The 17,638-nt window shown below is 43.4% G+C and overlaps 1 protein-coding gene across 1 annotated transcript; it reads left to right on the top strand.

Annotated features, from left to right (window-relative positions):
* The first annotated feature begins 23 nt into the window (after positions 1-23).
* On the top strand, positions 24-12,760 carry LOC120065456 (NFX1-type zinc finger-containing protein 1-like). The gene is made up of 13 exons (XM_039016481.1): positions 24-1,035; positions 1,151-1,437; positions 1,787-2,019; positions 3,405-3,536; positions 4,685-4,833; positions 5,202-5,345; positions 5,679-5,796; positions 6,943-7,169; positions 7,409-7,548; positions 8,122-8,422; positions 9,396-9,506; positions 9,613-9,708; positions 9,913-12,760. Exons 1-13 carry the CDS (start codon positions 130-132, stop codon positions 12,364-12,366), a joined length of 5,298 nt encoding a protein of 1,765 aa, XP_038872409.1. The 5' UTR covers positions 24-129; the 3' UTR covers positions 12,367-12,760.
* The last annotated feature ends 4,878 nt before the right edge of the window (positions 12,761-17,638 follow it).

The following is a 17,638-nucleotide window of genomic DNA, read 5'->3' as shown; positions in this document are numbered from 1 at the left end:
GGTTTGGGTGGAGGAGGAGAAAGAGTGAGAGGCAGAGGAGGAGGGAGAGGAGGAGGGAGAGGAAGAGATGGAGAGAGAGGGGAAGGGAGAGGAAGAGCTGCAGACGGTGGTGCTCCTCATGTTCGTCCAATGGGGTACAAAACGTTGGAGGAGCTCTCAGGGAAAGAACCTTCAGAAATAGCCATTACTCTTGCCTCCAGTTATGGACTGCAAGCTCTACTCGACGAGAGAGAGATGCGAAAGGACCTCGTTCAGCTCCTCTGCCAAGTCCTCTGCAAGGCCTTCTTGTCCAAAACTGACCGTCAAACTTTACAGCACTTGGCTGGCTTAATCAAGAATTCTGGATTCCTCCGAACCATCCTGCCCCATTATGTGATGGGAATGGGGTCAGAGTTCGACCTCACTCGCCGGGAACAGTACCCCCAGCACTTGGACAACATCATGACCCTTCTCGCTGAGGTGCTCAGGATATTCCCGGCTAGCTCGATCCAGGCCGTGTCCATGATAGTGGCCCTCTTCAGACCAGTCATCAACAGCCTGCGAGCCGTGGGGGTGGATGTCCTGGAGCAGACGGAGGAGAGCCTGGAGAGGATCCAGGTCCTGGTGGAGCACCTCCAGGAGAGAGCCAGGGAGGGCACCCTGAAGTCGGACAACTACTCCTTCATCACCCCCCAGGAGGACGCCCCACCTGGGGAGGCCGACTTCAGGACCCTGCCCATCTACCCCACCCCCGAGGAGTTCCACCAGGAACAGAGGCCCTTCCTCAGGCCCAACCTCATCTTCAAACGCTATGACAGCGGACTGCTGTACCTGGACACGCACTTCCGGCTCATGCGAGAGGACTTTGTGAGACCTCTTCGAGAGGGCATCCAGCAGCTGCTTCAGAGCCAGCAGGACCTGGGCAATAAAGACATTCCTTTGAGGAAGAGGCGCTTCGATGACATCACAGTGTACTTTGACACGCGACTGGTGGTTCCAATGTGCACCCGGTCTGGTTTGGCCTATAAGGTCCAGTTTGACTCCAAACCTCTTAAGGTCAGTCAGTTCTATTGAGTATTTGAACAGAAGAAATATAACTTACCAAGACTATCCAACATTGTGTAGTAGAGTGCATTCAATATATGTTCATGTTATTCTCTGTCCCACACAGTTTGTCCGCTGGCAGAACTCCAAGCGGCTGATATACGGGTCCCTGGTCTGCATGTCCTGTGACAACTTTGAGACCTTCCTGTTTGCCACTGTGTCAGACCGGGACCCCAAGGAGCTAGAGAAGGGCTTTGTCCAGATCATTTTCTCAACGGAGAGCAGGCGAGCCCTAGCCGGAGTGGAGGCCCACCAGTCCTTCCTCATGGTGGAGACAACCGCCTACTTTGAGGCCTACCGCTACGTTCTCGAGGGGCTGCAGGAGCTGGAAGTAGAGGATCTGCCCTTCCAGAGGTCGGTGTACTGTCTGTCGTTATTGAATTCAGTCATTAGTCAGCCCTACGTATGTACTGGCTATCGCACCGGTGGTGTTGATGCTATGAGGGAGAGTCGGCAAAATATTTTTTTCCACCATGTTTTTCTGATATTGAGAATCGCAGATTGCGTTCATACAGTTCCATACTTCTGATCTTAAAGTGCTAAACATGGTTTGTGGGTGACTTACCTCTTCCACCAGCTGCTAGATGATATTTAGCAGATATTTTGTTACAGAACATTTACCGCATACCAATTATTGTAATGAAGAATGAGAACTTTCTGACTAACAAAAATTATTTGATTTATGACAACATGTAAATTGCAGGTATATAGTGGAATGTAGCTCAGAGGTCCACCCTCCTGCCTACCTGCCAATGAGGGATACGTATGACCTGTCTGCTATTGCGGTGCCTGAGTTTAAGAGCAGCCGCTTCCACACCCTGGATCCTGAAGCCTGGCCCCCCATGGAGCAGCTGGGATTGGACGAGTCCCAGATGAGAGCCCTTCAGCTCGCCCTCACCAAGGAGCTGGCAATCATCCAGGGACCCCCAGGCACAGGTGGAATACATATAGAAAAAATCATACATATTGAACTAGATCATGTTTATGTACACTACCGTTCAAAAGTTTGGGGTCACTTAGAAATGTCCTTGTTTTTGAAAGAAAAGCACATTTTTTGTCCATTAAAACAACATCAAATTGATCAGAAATACAGTGTAGACATTGTTAATGTTGTAAATGACTATTGTAGCTGGAAATGGCAGGTTTTTTATGGAATACAGTTGAAGTCGGAAGTTTACATACACTTAGGTTGGAGTCATTAAAACTCGTTTTTCAACCACTCCACATATTTCTTGTTAACAAACTGAAGATCTCGTACAACGCTGTGTACTACTCCCTTCACAGAACAGCGAAAACTGGCTCTAACCAGAATAGAAAGAGGAGTGGGAGACCCCGGTGCACAACTGAGCAAGAGGACAAGTACATTAGAGTGTCTAGTTTGAGAAACAGACGCCTCACAAGTCCTCAACTGGCAGCTTCATTAAATAGTACCCGCAAAACACCAGTCTCAACAACAACAGTGAAGAGGCGACTCTGGGATGCTGGCCTTCTAAGCAGAGTTGCAAAGAAATGTATTTGCCTATTATATCGCATACTGGCTAATAGTAATATAAGATTAAGATGGGCAAAAGAACACAGACACTGGACGGAGAAACTGCCTAGAAGGCCAGCATCCCTGAGTCGCCTCTTCACTGTTGACGTTGAGACTGGTGTTTTGTGGGTACTATTTAATGAAGCTGCCAGTTGAGGACTTGTAAAGGCATCTGTTTCTCAAACTAGCCACTCTAATGTACTTGTCCTCTAGCTCAGTTGTGCACCGGGGTCTCCCACTCCTCTTTCTATTCTGGTTAGAGCCAGTTTTCGCTGTTCTGTGAAGGGAGTAGTACACAGCGTTGTACGAGATCTTCAGTTTTATTGCTTCTTTAATCTGAACAACAGTTTTCAGCTGTGCTAACATAATTGCAAAAGTGATTTCTAATGATCAATTAGCCTTTTAAAATTATAAACTTGGATTAGCTAACACAACATGCCATTGGAACACAGGAGTGATGTTTGCTGATAATGAGCCTCTGTACGCCTATGTACAGTAGATATTCCATTAAAAATCTGCCGTTTCCAGCTGCAATAGTCATTTACAACATTAACAATGTCTACATTGTATTTCTGATCAATTTTATGTTATTTTAATGGACAAAAATGTGCTTTTCTTTGAAAATCAAGGACTTTTCCAAGTGACCCCAAACTTTTGAATGGTAGTCTACATGTACAATTTCTAGGCTGAAAGTTTGACATTTGTATGCCATGCTGCTTCATGTGTTGGTGGACTTGCAGGAGTATAATACTTTTGGACATTCGTTTTCTCTCCTTACTCATAATCTCAGGGAAGACCTACACAGGACTAAAGATCGCCCAAGCTCTTTTGACCAATCAGGAGGTGTGGAAAGGTGTCTTTGACACCTCCCCAATGCTGGTGGTTTGTTATACCAACCACGCTCTAGACCAGTTCCTGGAAGGTAGGGCTCCTGCTGCCCGACATACTGAACTATGGATGTATGGTATATGAATGCGTGATTGTCCCACACTATTTTTGCTTCTTGAATTCAGTTATTTTCCACCTCAAGCCATTCTTGAAAAATGTCATAATTTGTGTTTTACCAGATATTATTCTGAAGGGCACTTTAGTCATCATATGTATCAGCAGCTTTTTCATTTGTTTAACCATAGGCATCCCCAAGTTAATTTGTTTAACATTACTATAGGCATCCCCAAGTTAATTTGTTTAACATTACTATAGGCATCCCCAAGTTAATTTGTTTAACATTACTATAGGCATCCCCAAGTTAATTTGTTTAACATTACTATAGGCATCCCCAAGTTAATTTGTTTAACATTACTATAGGCATCCCCAAGTTAATTTGTTTAACATTACTATAGGCATCCCCAAGTTAATTTGTTTAACATTATGCACCATAGGCATCCCCAAGTTAATTTGTTTAACATTACTATAGGCATCCCCAAGTTAATTTGTTTAACATTACTATAGGCATCCCCAAGTTAATTTGTTTAACATTACTATAGGCATCCCCAAGTTAATTTGTTTAACATTATGCACCATAGGCATTCCCAAGTTAATTTGTTTAACATTATGCATCATAGGCATCCCCAAGTTAATTTGTTTAACATTATGCACCATAGGCATCCCCAAGTTAATTTGTTTAACATTATGCACCATAGGCATCCCCAAGTTAATTTGTTTAACATTATGCACCATAGGCATCCCCAAGTTAATTTGTTTAACATTATGCACCATAGGCATTCCCAAGTTAATTTGTTTAACATTATGCACCATAGGCATTCCCAAGTTAATTTGTTTAACATTATGCACCATAGGCATTCCCAAGTTAATTTGTTTAACATTATGCACCATAGGCATTCCCAAGTCAATTTGTTTAACATTATGCACCATAGGCATCCCCAAGTTAATTTGTTTAACATTATACACCATAGGCATTCCCAAGTCAATTTGTTTAACATTATGCACCATAGGCATCCCCAAGTTAATTTGTTTAACATTATGCACCATAGGCATTCCCAAGTCAATTTGTTTAACATTGTGCACAAGGCATTCCCAAGTCAATTTGTTTAACATTGTGCACCAAAGGCATCCACAAGTTTTTACCAGACGGTATTGTAAGAGTGGGTGGGCGAAGCAACAGTGAGGCCCTGAAGCGTTTCACTCTGGGGGAGCTGAAAAGGTCCCATGACTTCCGCCGCAGACTACCACAACATCTTCGCCGTGCCAACAGTGAGGTGAGAGTTAGTGTGGGAAACCTGAAAGTTACGCAAAAATTTTAGAAATAGTCTTAAAATGTAAATGAGTACTCCTATTGAAGTCAATGTAGCTCAGCTTCCGTATGTGTCAGGAATGTAACAACCAGGTTGGATATCTTTTGGGGTAGTGGAATGTAGCTCAGAGGTGCACCCTCCTGCCTACCTGCCAATGGGGGATACGTATGACCTGTCTGCTATTAAGAGCAGCCGCTTCCACACCCTGGATCCTGAAGCCTGGCCCCCCATGGAGCAGCTGGGATTGGACGAGTCCCAGATGAGAGCCCTTCAGCTAGTCATTTTGGGAAACAATACCACATACTGATGCTCAGAATATTGTTTCCTCTCAGATCTATGATGCACTGCGGACCGAGGAGACTAAGATCCAGACTCAGTCTGTGCAGCTGGAGTGCAGTCTGCGAGGCATTCTAAGGGAACAGTTCCTTCAAAGGTTCATCTCAGAGGAGCACTGGGATAGCCTGTCCCTCCAGCCTGTGAGTCGTTGATACCACTGTCAAATATAAAGATCAATTAGTAGATTATTAGCCGTCTGTCCGAACTGCTACAGTTACCACTATCAGACTGGTGACTACTGCTATGACTATAACTCATAGTTCCACCACCTCTGCTACTTCTAGAACTATGTTGATGTCATATAGGATAACTACAATGAGGACGATAACCCCTACTGCTTATACAAGGCTTAAGATTCATGTAAACAAAATAGACATTCCCAGAAAAGCTTTATGATTCGATCTTGAACTGTGATAATCTGCTATTGGCCAGAGTGGAGACAGTACTTACTCTTGATATGTACTTTTCCTCAGGCACTGGATGGTTTTGAGAGCTATGGTGGGAAGAAGCCGTCTATGATAATGGAGTGGCTGGGGTTAGGTTCCACTGCCTTCCAGCAGAGGACACCACATCCTCAAAATGACAATGCAGGTGAGAAGCCACTGCAGTACCACCGAACGAAGACATAGGGCTGGAACAGTTATTGTATAATCTAGTAACTGACAATTATGGACAATAACCCTGAACTATAAAACAATTATTGTCATAATCATCTTACTACATTATTTTCAGTAGAAGGGGGATTCACCTTTATATTTAAGTAGATATAGTTTACCCAATAGCAGTTACATTTTGTTTTACATGAAGTGGGTAAAGTTGGTAATCATTATATGAACAGAACGGCACGGTCGGGAGGAGAAACTTAATTTCCAAAAGTTCCAAGCAACAGGGGTGTCCCCAAAGCTGTGTTGTATTCATTAGGTACAGTATGTTGTAACTTGTTTTCAAAGATGGGTTATAATGCATTATAAGCAGTTTTTTTAAAACAATGTAATAATAACCGTGCATGACAATTCATTGTTACTCAAAATTCCATCATCCTCACAGTAGACGAGACACAACATGATCAGACAGACATAACTGGAACAGGTGCAGAGCAAAATCAAATAGTATTTGTCACATGCTCTGAATACAACAGGTGTAGACTTTACCGTAAAATGTTTAATTTACGAGCCCTTTCCCAAGAATGCAGAGTTAAAAAAGTGCTTCTCCTTGTGGGCTTGTATTTGTCAACATTGCTTGTGAATATATTATGGCTGTAATTCACATAGCTAGCTAGTAGTCTGCTGTATCTTTTGAACTCTTTATGTTTTCTTTAAAACTCCCTTTGATCCTGAAACTATATTGGGTGAAGCAGAGTTCAGAGTTCATCGAATCAAATGTTATTTGTCACATACACGTGTTCAGCAGATGTTATTGTGGGTGTAGCAAAATGCTTGTGTTTCTAGCTCCGACAGTGCAGTAATATCTAACAAGTAATATCTAACAATTTCACAACAATACACACAAATATAAAGTAAAGGAATAGAATTAAGAATATATAAATATTTGGGCGAGCAATGTCAGAGCGGCATTGACTAAGATACAGTAGAATAGGATAGAATACAGTATATACATATGAGATGAGTAATGCAAAATATGTAAACATTATTAAAGTGACTATTGAGAGAACTACTAGAAATAGAAGTTAGAAACTCCTCACTCCTCACCCATTTTACCCTCTCTGTTTTGTGATAGATGGGGAAATGGACGAAGATGAGGAGGAGGAGGACCTGATCGAGATAGCGGAGGAGGCAGACCTGATCCAGGCGGAACGCTTTGTAGAAGTCTCAGACATGCATCATAGTCACGATGATGATCGAAGAAAGATGGAGGAGACAGTCAGGGATATGGCGGAAATGATGCTGGCTATGAACCTGGAGAACACTCAGATACATGCAGAGCAGAGTGAAGAAGGCTGGGAGGTGAGAACCTACAATGTGCCTTGATCCAAACTAATTGTATAGCAATATAACCAAAACACATTGCATCATACAATATGTGAATCACAAACCAATTTAGCTGCTCATTGATTTAAAATGACAACCTCCTGCTTCATATTCACAGTATTTAGCTCAGGAGTATGGCAGAAAGACAGGTGCTGAGTTAAAGGTATAGTTAATGTTATTTGAAAAGTCTGAGGTGTATCTCTCTGTGTGCGCAGATACAGCGGGTGCAGAAGAGGAAGATGAAACATCGTATTAGGAGAGAGCTGGGCAGCAGCTCAGCCATGAGTGAAGATGAGGTAGACACCATTCTGGATGTGTGGACTCTTAGTCTGCCAGACAGATGGAGACTGTACCGGTAATAGTCCCTCTCATCCCCTAGGCAACGCCAGACTGCGAGAGCGTATATTCCCATTGTGCATAATTTTGTCAACTAATTACTGAGAAAATGTATCTCAATAGATGCATGCACTGAACCCCTCACCTCTACAAGTTTCTGTCACCCTGGCAATGTAACTGTGCTTAGTTTGTGCAAAGTGCACAGTCGTCATGACCACTCAAACCACACAGGTGTGCGATTGACTGTGCCACCTTAAGTGACGCATGTTTTGATCTGACTGGGGAAAAGACCAGTGCAAGGCACAGTTGTGTGCCAGCCAAAAAGCAATTTGGGATTATGCAATAAAGAAATTGTCACATCTCCAGTGTGTTAGATTGACTCAGTAAATCAAACAAGGTATAAAGGATTCTGCTCTACGCATTATCTACGAATCTCAGATATTCAGAATTTGATTGTGACAGGGTTATGTCAGGTAAACACAACTTTTCTATAGGAAGTATGTTAGTTTTATGACCTGCGTATGTAGACTATTAGTGGCCTTACCGTGAAATACTACCAATGACCTCATCTGATGCTGCTCTGTGTTCACAGGTTATGGGTGGGGCGTTATCGGACGGAGCTGCGTATGCGAGCCCAGCAGGCAGAGCAGGACTATCAGGACGCTGCCGAGCGTCTGGCTGAGATTCGTCTCCGTGAGGACTTATGTGTCCTGAAGGACGCCAAGGTCATCGGCATGACGACCACGGGGGCTGCTAGATGGCGCAAAGCTTTGCAGGAAGTGCGCCCCCGCCTAGTGATCGTGGAAGAGGCAGCAGAGGTACTGGAGGCCCACACCATCACCACTCTGAGCCAAGCCTGCCAGCACCTCATTCTCATTGGAGACCACCAACAGGTACTGGACACTCATTGGTCAGGCATGGTCAACTCCCTACTGTTATGCCACTAAATCCAGGGATTGAATTGGACATGGAAATTGCTCCTAATGTACAATTGACTTAAAATTGCTCCTAATGTACAATTGACTTAAAATTGCTCCTAATGTAAAATTGACTTGAACATTGCTCCTAATGTAAAATTGGTCCTAATGTAACTGGGCATTTGTCGATTGAAAGTCCATGGTCATTTTAATTTCTTATTGAATTGCAATCAACTTCCAACTCTGCTTGGGGCTAAACGGAGAGTTCACCCAGCTATAAGGTCTTACATAACTTGACTTGTTCCTTTTAGCTCTGAGTGAAAAAGCTAAGGCACTCTGGGAATATCACATATTTTACTCAGTTCAATATAATCCACTTTTATTCAAAGCTGGTATTCTTGAGATGTGCACTTTGCTTTTGTGTAGGTGGATCACACTTTCTATGAGAAAAAAAAAGCTTTGGCTTTGAAGTGCTATTAATCAAAAGTTAGTGGTTGAAATCTAACACAGTCAGGCAGAAACAAACTGAGTACAATAACTCACATTATTTGAGAATGTTTTGTATCTTTCCCACATACATTCTTACCCTGTCCCCTAAATAAAGCAGACACACATTAACAACTGAAAAGAAGCAGGAAAACAAGATAGGATAGCAAAACTGTGAGTTTTTATTTTCAAATACTGTATTCTCTTCGTACTCTTTATTTTACTTTATTACATTGATTTGAGAGGGCCAATGCACATTAATCAGCATTTCTGTAAATGTGATTTAGTCGAACGGCAAATGTTCATCTTTAGTGGGCAGGTTCTGGAAAAACAGTGTTCAACAACAAATAATAGATTTGAGGAGATGTTGTCTAAAAGTGTTAAAATGAGGTGGTCCATTCCATCCTCTCTTGGGCTTCAGCGGTACTTATAGGGGTACTTATGTAGCTCATTGTGTCCCTAGCTCCGGCCCAGTGCAACAGTGTTCGAACTGGCCAAGAACTTCAATCTTGAAGTGTCCATGTTTGAGAGGCTGATCAAGATGGACTTTCCATACGTCAGACTTAACTACCAGGTACGTGTGGGGAATCTAAAGGGAAAGTGTATATGGATAAACCAATTACCCTTGTTCTTCATTGTCCATTGACCAATCCTCTAACTCTGGGTCTATCCCCGCACAGCATCGCATGAGGCCAGACATCGCCCGTCTCCTGGTCCCGCACATCTACTCTGAGCTAGAGAACCACCCCTCAGTGATGAACTATGACAATGTTAAGGTTCGTTAATGCTTTCAGAGACTTTTTACATGGTAGTTACCCTCCTTGCAGGAGTACATTTAAAGTGTACTGTATACTGAATATCAATCCATTTCAGCATGTGGTCAATTCAATGAACCATTAATAAAGCACAATACATGTGTAGGCTTTAGAAGTGAGTTGCCGTCCAATAACCGTTGTATTCACCTCCCTGTTGTCTTGTAGGGTCTTCTCTCCAACATGTTCTTTGTGGAGCATACCTACCCGGAGGAGGAGATCAGGGATGGAAAGAGTCGCCAGAACCTCCACGAGGCCCTCTTCGTGGTAGCGTTGTGTCGCTACCTCCTGTTACAGGAATACCAGCCGTCCCAGATCACCATCCTCACCACTTACACTGGCCAACTCCACTGTCTGCGCAAACTCATGCCAGCCAAAGAGTTCAATGGGGTCAAAGTTCATGTTGTTGACAAATACCAAGGAGAGGAGAATGATATTGTCCTGCTGTCGCTGGTTCGAAGTAACAAAGAGGGGAAGGTGGGCTTCTTGAACATCCCCAACCGCGTCTGTGTGGCCCTGTCACGGGCTAAGAAGGGTCTCTACTGCATTGGAAACATGGCCATGTTGGGAAAGGTCAAGCTTTGGAGCAACATCCTGCACACACTGCGAGAGAAAGACCAAGTGGGCCCTGCCCTGACACTGTGCTGCCAGAACCACCCTGAGCGACACATTAAAGCATTCTGCGGAGACGACTTCAAACATGCTCCTGAGGGAGGCTGCAACCTGCCCTGCGAGTTCCGCTTGAACTGTGGTCACGTGTGCTCCAGTGCTTGCCACCCGTACGACCAAGAGCACAAGAAGTACACATGTAACAAGAAGTGCCAGAAGGTCCTCTGTGAGCTGGGTCATCGATGCCAACTTCTGTGCTACCAGAAGTGCCCTACCGACTGCCTTACGCGGGTAGAGAAAATCGTACCGCGGTGCCAGCACAAGCAGATGGTGCCCTGTCACCAGGCTCCAGAGCGATTTGTGTGCCAGGAGCCCTGTCAGAAGAAGCTGCTGTGTGGCCATCTATGTGCCACAGTGTGTGGGGAGTCCTGCACCACCACCTGCATGGCAACAGTCACCTTGGAGCTCAAGTGTGGACACAAGCAAGAAGGTCCCTGTCATTATAGGAGATCTACAGTACAGCCGGACTGCAGGGCACCTTGCAAACATATTTTGAAGTGTGGCCACCCCTGTCCTGGTTCCTGCCAGAGGTGCCACCAGGGCCGCTTCCACGTGGGCTGTTTCCACCGATGTGATAAGCTCCTAGTCTGCTCCCACAAGTGTCGGGAGCCCTGTACACGTGACTGCCCTCCCTGTCCAAACCGCTGTGAGAATCGCTGCATCCACAGTGCCTGTAGGAAGCCCTGTGGCCAGCCCTGTGCCCCCTGCATAGAGCCCTGTGCCTGGCAGTGTCCTCACCAGGGCTGCAGCAAGCTCTGCCATGAGCCTTGTGACCGTCCACCATGCACCCAACCCTGCACCAAAACCTTGCAGTGTGGGCACCCCTGCATCGGCCTGTGTGGAGACCCCTGCCCCAACAAGTGCCGTGTTTGCCACCACGAGGATGTTATGGAGATCTTCTTTGGTACGGAGGACGATGCTGAGGCCTGCTTTATTCAGCTGGAGGACTGCCGACACATCTTTGAGTCCACGTCCATGGACAAATACATGGGGATGGATGACAACCAGCAGGCTACCGAGGAGCAGCTTGCAGTAAAGTTGAAGGAGTGCCCCAGGTGTCGCACTCCCATCCGCAGGAATCTTAGGTATGGGGCTTACGTCAACCGGAGTCTGGCGGTAATTGAGAAAGTGAAGGAGAAGATTAATGGAGCACAGTCAGATATTGAGGCGCAAAAGGCGGTCCTTAAGCAGCAATGGATTGACAAGGAGGACTTGCAAGGGTATCTACCGACGGAGTACATACAGATCAGGAAAAAACTAAGTGCCTCCCACCTCACAGCTAAGGAACTGTGGATCACGGAAAACAAGATGGCCTCCCTTGAGAGAGTTGGCAAGTTGCTGAAGATTAGTAGCCAGCACATGTCAAGTGGGGAAGCGTTCCACTTTGATGAGAAAGTCGAAGAGTTCCTGAGGTGGCTGATGGATTGTAACCAGAAGTTCTCTGAGCAGCAGGCTTCTGATCTGCAGAGCGAGCTACAGAGGCTGTCCTTTTTGGCCGAGCTCAACACCCGCTGCAAGATGGGTAAGGACACAGGTCGTGGGGTCAAGGTTCAGGCTGAGGTCACAGCCATAAGGGAAGTTCTGGAAAGAATGCAGCCATTTACTCTGCAAGACGAGGACTTGGTAAAGCAGGCACTGAAAGACTTGGCTGAAAAGCTACCAAGCTCTGGCCTGGGGATCAGTGATGATGAACGAAAGATGATACTCTCAGCCATGAGTTTGCCTAAAGGCCACTGGTACTCCTGCCCCAATGGTCACGTCTATGCCATCGGAGATTGTGGAGGCGCCACGATGAGCCGTAACTGCCCAGAGTGCAATGCTACGATTGGTGGAGCACGCCATGCTCTGGCAAGTGGCAACAGAGTGGCATCAGAGATGGATGGGGCACAACACGCTGCGTGGTCCGAAGGTAACAATATGCTGAACTTTGGTCTGATGAACCTTGCTGATTAAAAACAGATTATTTTCTCTGTTTAATTTGTGACTTCATGACCGATGTGACAGTTATCATAATTTGCACTCCAGAAAGCGTTGCTGTATCAATTGATCTACTTAAATGCTGAAATGACTGTAAATGATTCATTGAATGTGATGAAATCAATCTGCTTTGTGAATATAATATTTCTTCTTCTTCTTCTTATTTTTTTTTAAAGTGATATCACTCCAATGTACAATTATGAATTATGCAAATGTTTAGGCAGGATTGTTGGGCCTCAACATTTAGACACCTGTGTGTATTTTTCCAGTCCCACCAATAGATGGCAGCAGTGTATTGTTAATTTAACAAAGAGTTGGCTTGAGCTGTGCAATATGTTTTTTTCTAATAAACAAATCTGAGATGATCCCATATATTTGCAAATGGATTTTCTAACGCACACATACATACACAATTGTGATTCAGCTAACTGAGAAACTCAAAATAAATTAATATGATAAAGGGTCTGAAAAACAACACTAACTCTGGTATGATAAGAAAACACTGTAAACGTAACTAATATACACAAATATATTGGGGGGATTAAACTGAAACTCCACATTGTGTCTTTGACATTGCCCATTATTTAAATGAGTATAGGCCTACTTTGTGTATCAGTTGAATACATTTTCTGAGCATTTTGTGAACTATAGTGTAGTTGGCCCTAAGCTGTAAGTGATTGTCAGGTGGCAGGGTGGAGGTGTTTGACTTGGTGTGGCTAGTCCTATGGCCCTGTCCAGAGACAACCCTTAGTTCCTTCTCCCTAAATCAATAAAAAGTCTAGGTGTAAGCAGTATGGTAGTAGCTTTACCTTGCCCTCAGATAGGTTGGGAGGATTTTGTCCCACATTTCTTATACTTATCTAATCCTCTCAGATCTACACAGGTGCTTGGTTTAGGTACTAACGGTTGTTTCTGGACAGGGTTCTGTCATCTTATCACAAACTGCAGGTGTAGGGAACATCAGGACCGTGAGTCGGATAGATGTGAGAGACACACACACACACCGTACACCTAAACATCTGAAGTTATAAAGATGACAAACACCCTTTATGCATCATCTAGATAGGTGCCCAAGGCTGCATGGATTTGCAGTATTATAAGCTGCATGGATTTGCAGAATTATAAACTGCATGGCAGGATCAGCAAGTTTCTTGCACTTAGTCAAAACATGACACACGGCTAGCTGGCCAATAATAAAACATCACTGGAATTTCAAACATAACATTCTTGGCCGTGAAACAGCAAGACCCTAAACAACCTCAAATTCGTGGAATTCGGGGCTGACATCCATTTAGGACGTTTTGCAGCAGTTTGCATCACTTTATTACATGATGAATGTAGCCTTGTCACAAACCCAGCTCTAATGCAAACTGTGTTCTCTGCAGTAAGAAAAGAAAACTGTGGTGTCAGGATAGGGGGACAAAAAAGAGCAAATTTGAAACCATGAATGTCATGCTGTCAGTATTTATGGTGTTTCGGTTTCAGAGACAGACTTGGACTGAAGGAGGCACTGCAGAAAAATGGTAACATCCTAAGGGGCCTGCAGGCTCATCTGTCACGTCAAATTCCCTTAAAAAAAATCTGTCTGACTTCCTTAGCTGATTGGACTGTCTTTCAAGGACGATTGAGATTAGAGGAGGATTCAATTGAAGCACATGAGTTAGAGAGGCCAAAATCAGTATTTTTCATGACAATGAATCACTGTCATTGTGCTTAATGGGGAGAACAGAGCCACTTAAGTGGCACAGATGTAACCGTTACTTCAGTGAGAGACGGATTCTAGTGCGCGCCTTTAAGCGGTAACTAAATGAAGGCATGGTTACGGTTGGGTTGAGGAGACACTGATCATGCAGCGACAGCAGGAGAGGTGGATTAATTCAGTCTTATACATGTATTTCAGTGGTTAGGCTACCCATTATATGAAAGTGACTTTGTATAGATTTTTCCATAGACCTAATCTGTTGTCTTTGAATGTCGTGTTCAACACCTTACTATCCTGTATAATATTGTGTAGTGAAGACAGAGTTTGAGGCAGTGCTTGACTTGGACAGGAGCTCACCTGAGCTGAGTACCGGGCACCTCAAATGTTCTACTGCTTGACTTCCCCTTATAGAATATTAGCTCAAAAGTATTGTGAAGCTCCTGCACCTAAATATAAACAGTACCGGCACCCAAAATGAGTACCGAGCCTATTTCAGTCCAAGTCAAGTACTGGTTTGAGGCATCAAACCAGAACTGAGAATGAGAATCCACCGCAGGCTAGGAACAGACAGTAGCTAGCTATGTTGCATTCTCATCTCATGTTCTGGCCAGGTGTGATTAATGAAGAAGCTTAACAAGATCAGATCTAAATCACTGAATCTGTGTAAACATGTGACATGCATGCAGACTGAGGAGACATGTATGATAACCTGTAATTCATTTTCAGTAGGCCTACTGTCATCCAAATGACTCCCTTATCTATTGTACTTGTGCAGCACGGTTCCCATTCGATGAATGACACAGACAGTTTGCTTAAAGTATCATCTAATATTATCATAAAGTGATGCAAGGTGCTGCAAAACACCCGAAATGGATGTTTTGAAAGAAAAGAGAGAAAAGCGGCGTATAAAATCCATGTATTACAGTGGGCCATTAGAACAGAGGTCGTTGGAGGTCGTTCGGAACGCTGAAAGGTCCGTAACTTTGAAATTCACTTAAAAACACCATCAAACCTTTATAGAAAATGTGAATTGCATATTTACAACGCGTTTTCTAATCCTTTTAACCAGATACTGTAAATATCTGATGTATTTTTAGCATATGCCTTAGTTTTTGCATTGAGTACATGGTTTGATATTGCCTGTTTGTTATTATAATGTTATTACAATAATAATCATCCCTTAACTCGTATCTGGGCCGTATCAAACATCACAGAGGAGTGCTGATACGTTCAGGTTTCTCCTGTCCATTCGTTACTTTACAAATCACAAAGCTTTTGATATTGTAATAAAGCCTGATATAGCTAGCTACTACTGTGTACTGCCCTGGAGATAGGTGCACAGGGATGTTAACATGTGCACTTACGAGATTACATACGTTTGGGAGGGAAGGTGTTTAAATGTATGCGTAATAACTTAAGATACTGAATATATCAAGAGTTTTCACCCCAGCATTACGTAAGGTGAAAAGCTGTTTTTGCTGAAAGTACCCAGGGCCTCTTGGGTCGTATTCTCCCCTGAAAAAGTGGTTAGTGATCAGAGGCCCCAATTCTCCCCATCACTCTGGGTCTATGTTCACCATGTAGCTCAGCTCCTAGTGGAGATGTAGAGAGATAGAGTTTAGGAGTGGGGAAGGAGTGAGCCCACTGACTTAATCAACTATCATTCTCCCCTCTCCAATGGATAACCGCTGAAATAGGCATCACCGCCCTCCTCTTCAATTTCTCTGATTTAATTTTACCCCCTCATTTTACTGTTTGTATGGTTCTCTTTGTAACTGACCATTCTCTTCCGCTCCAGATTCCAATATCTAATCTTCTTCTCTTGCTTTAGCCCTTACTGATTCAGCTCAGTATCATTTGTTAATAAGCCACATTAGAATTCAATAGACATGCAGCAACATGTCTTTTTGCTGTTCTCTGGGGGAGAAGAGATGTTAGTCAATTATGACAGTAGCAATTAAAACTTATGACGCTACAAAGTGCAATAACTGTGTCTGTCCAGATGTAGGGTGTTATGTCCATCTAATTGTAACACGTCTTGGCACGGCTCTGAGTGTCACGCCCTGACCTTAGATAGCCTTTTTATTTCTCTATTTGGTTAGGGGGTGTGATTTGGGTGGGCATTCTAGTTTTTTTATTTCTTTGTTGGCCTAGTATGGTTCCCAATCAGAGGCAGCTGTTTATCGTTATCTCTGATTGGGGATCATACTAAGGCAGCCCTTTTTCCCACCTTACATTGTGGGATCTTGTTTTTGTACAGTTACTGTGTAGACTGCAGAACGTTACGTTTGTTTATCTTTTGTTGTTCTTTTGGTGTTCATCAAAATAAAGAAAGATGTACGCTTACCACGCTGCGCCTTGGTCTCATTCCAACAACGGACGTGACACTGAGGGAAAGAATTGGGGGAAAATTCTCATAATTTGTTCTTTCCAAAAAGGGAATATTACAAAACACAGCCCAAACTGTAATTTAAATGTGAATCTTGGGAGATTAAGTTCCGAAATTTCAACGCCAATCTTGGTAGTCGCTCTTCTCAGAATGAAAGCACACTTTATTCTCTGTTGAAAGTTACGTTATTGATTTTTTTATTTTGTCACCATAGTTAGACCATTCTTAGATCATTCTTACAATCGACTCCGGTGGCTTAATTTCTCTTACCAAAATAGCGTAGTAGCCTCAGGGTAACAAAGCATATACCTTGATAATCTATAATCTCAGAGTTCATCAATTCTGATTAAAAAAAATAATGTTTATCTCAAATCTGCTTGCTGGTTTTGAATGAACAGAAGTCATAATGCCGTTTCTACATGCTCTGGGTCTTAACCTGTTAAGATACAGCGTAGTTATCCTACATCTTCTCTGTGGTTCAGTAACTAGGAAACGGCACATAAAGGTTCGGAGCCTGGAAGGGGCACAGATATGATCGGATATGTGGGCTGGAGCATTGCATGAACATGAAGTCAATGTTTTTTTGCAACCTAATTAAAGGGTGGTAGTATATTAACAACTGATTACCTTCCCTGTCTCTTGAGATCCATGTCAACACCCCGTGGAACATATGTCACTGCATATCAAAACTTTGATTAAGGCTGAGAGAAACACCGACTCAAACCAGGCTTAGCCCTTGATTCAGTTTCCAGGCTATTTTAAATGTAAATTTATTTTTATTTCAACAAGCCCTCTACGGGATGCGTTCTGCCCAGGTAAGCATATTTACTTTGGTGTGATTCTAAACTAATTTGAATAAATCTGTGAAACCCAATTTACTGTAATTGAGCCTTAATTTCGGAACACCTGCAACTGGATTAGTGACTGACATTAAGTTGTTTTGCTGCACTGGGCCTCCAAGTGCTCCATAACTTTGGATTTATTTTTTTATTTTTTTTAAATTACACAACACCATATGTGCTTGACAGAATATGCAATGAGCTTGGCTGATGCTTAAATTGACTGAAATATGGCCAAGAAACGGGAATATAATACGCATCTAATCCATTTTACTCTCCTTCTCCTGGCTTCCGTGACAAAGGTTGTTTATTACCATT

Source organism: Salvelinus namaycush, chromosome 20 (genome assembly GCF_016432855.1).
Source record: "Salvelinus namaycush isolate Seneca chromosome 20, SaNama_1.0, whole genome shotgun sequence".
NCBI lineage: Eukaryota > Metazoa > Chordata > Actinopteri > Salmoniformes > Salmonidae > Salvelinus > Salvelinus namaycush.
Note: the sequence above shows the minus strand (reverse complement) of the source record. Positions and strands in the feature narration are given on the sequence as shown.

Excerpts from the sequence above, each read along its gene's own strand:
- LOC120065456 (XM_039016481.1), top strand. The coding sequence starts at position 130 with ATGGGGTACAAAACGTTGGAGGAGCTCTCAGGGAAAGAACCTTCAGAA. Across the intron at positions 1,036-1,150 it reads TTGACTCCAAACCTCTTAAG|TTTGTCCGCTGGCAGAACTC; the intron begins GTCAGTCAGTTC and ends TGTCCCACACAG. Across the intron at positions 5,797-6,942 it reads TCCTCAAAATGACAATGCAG|ATGGGGAAATGGACGAAGAT; the intron begins GTGAGAAGCCAC and ends GTTTTGTGATAG.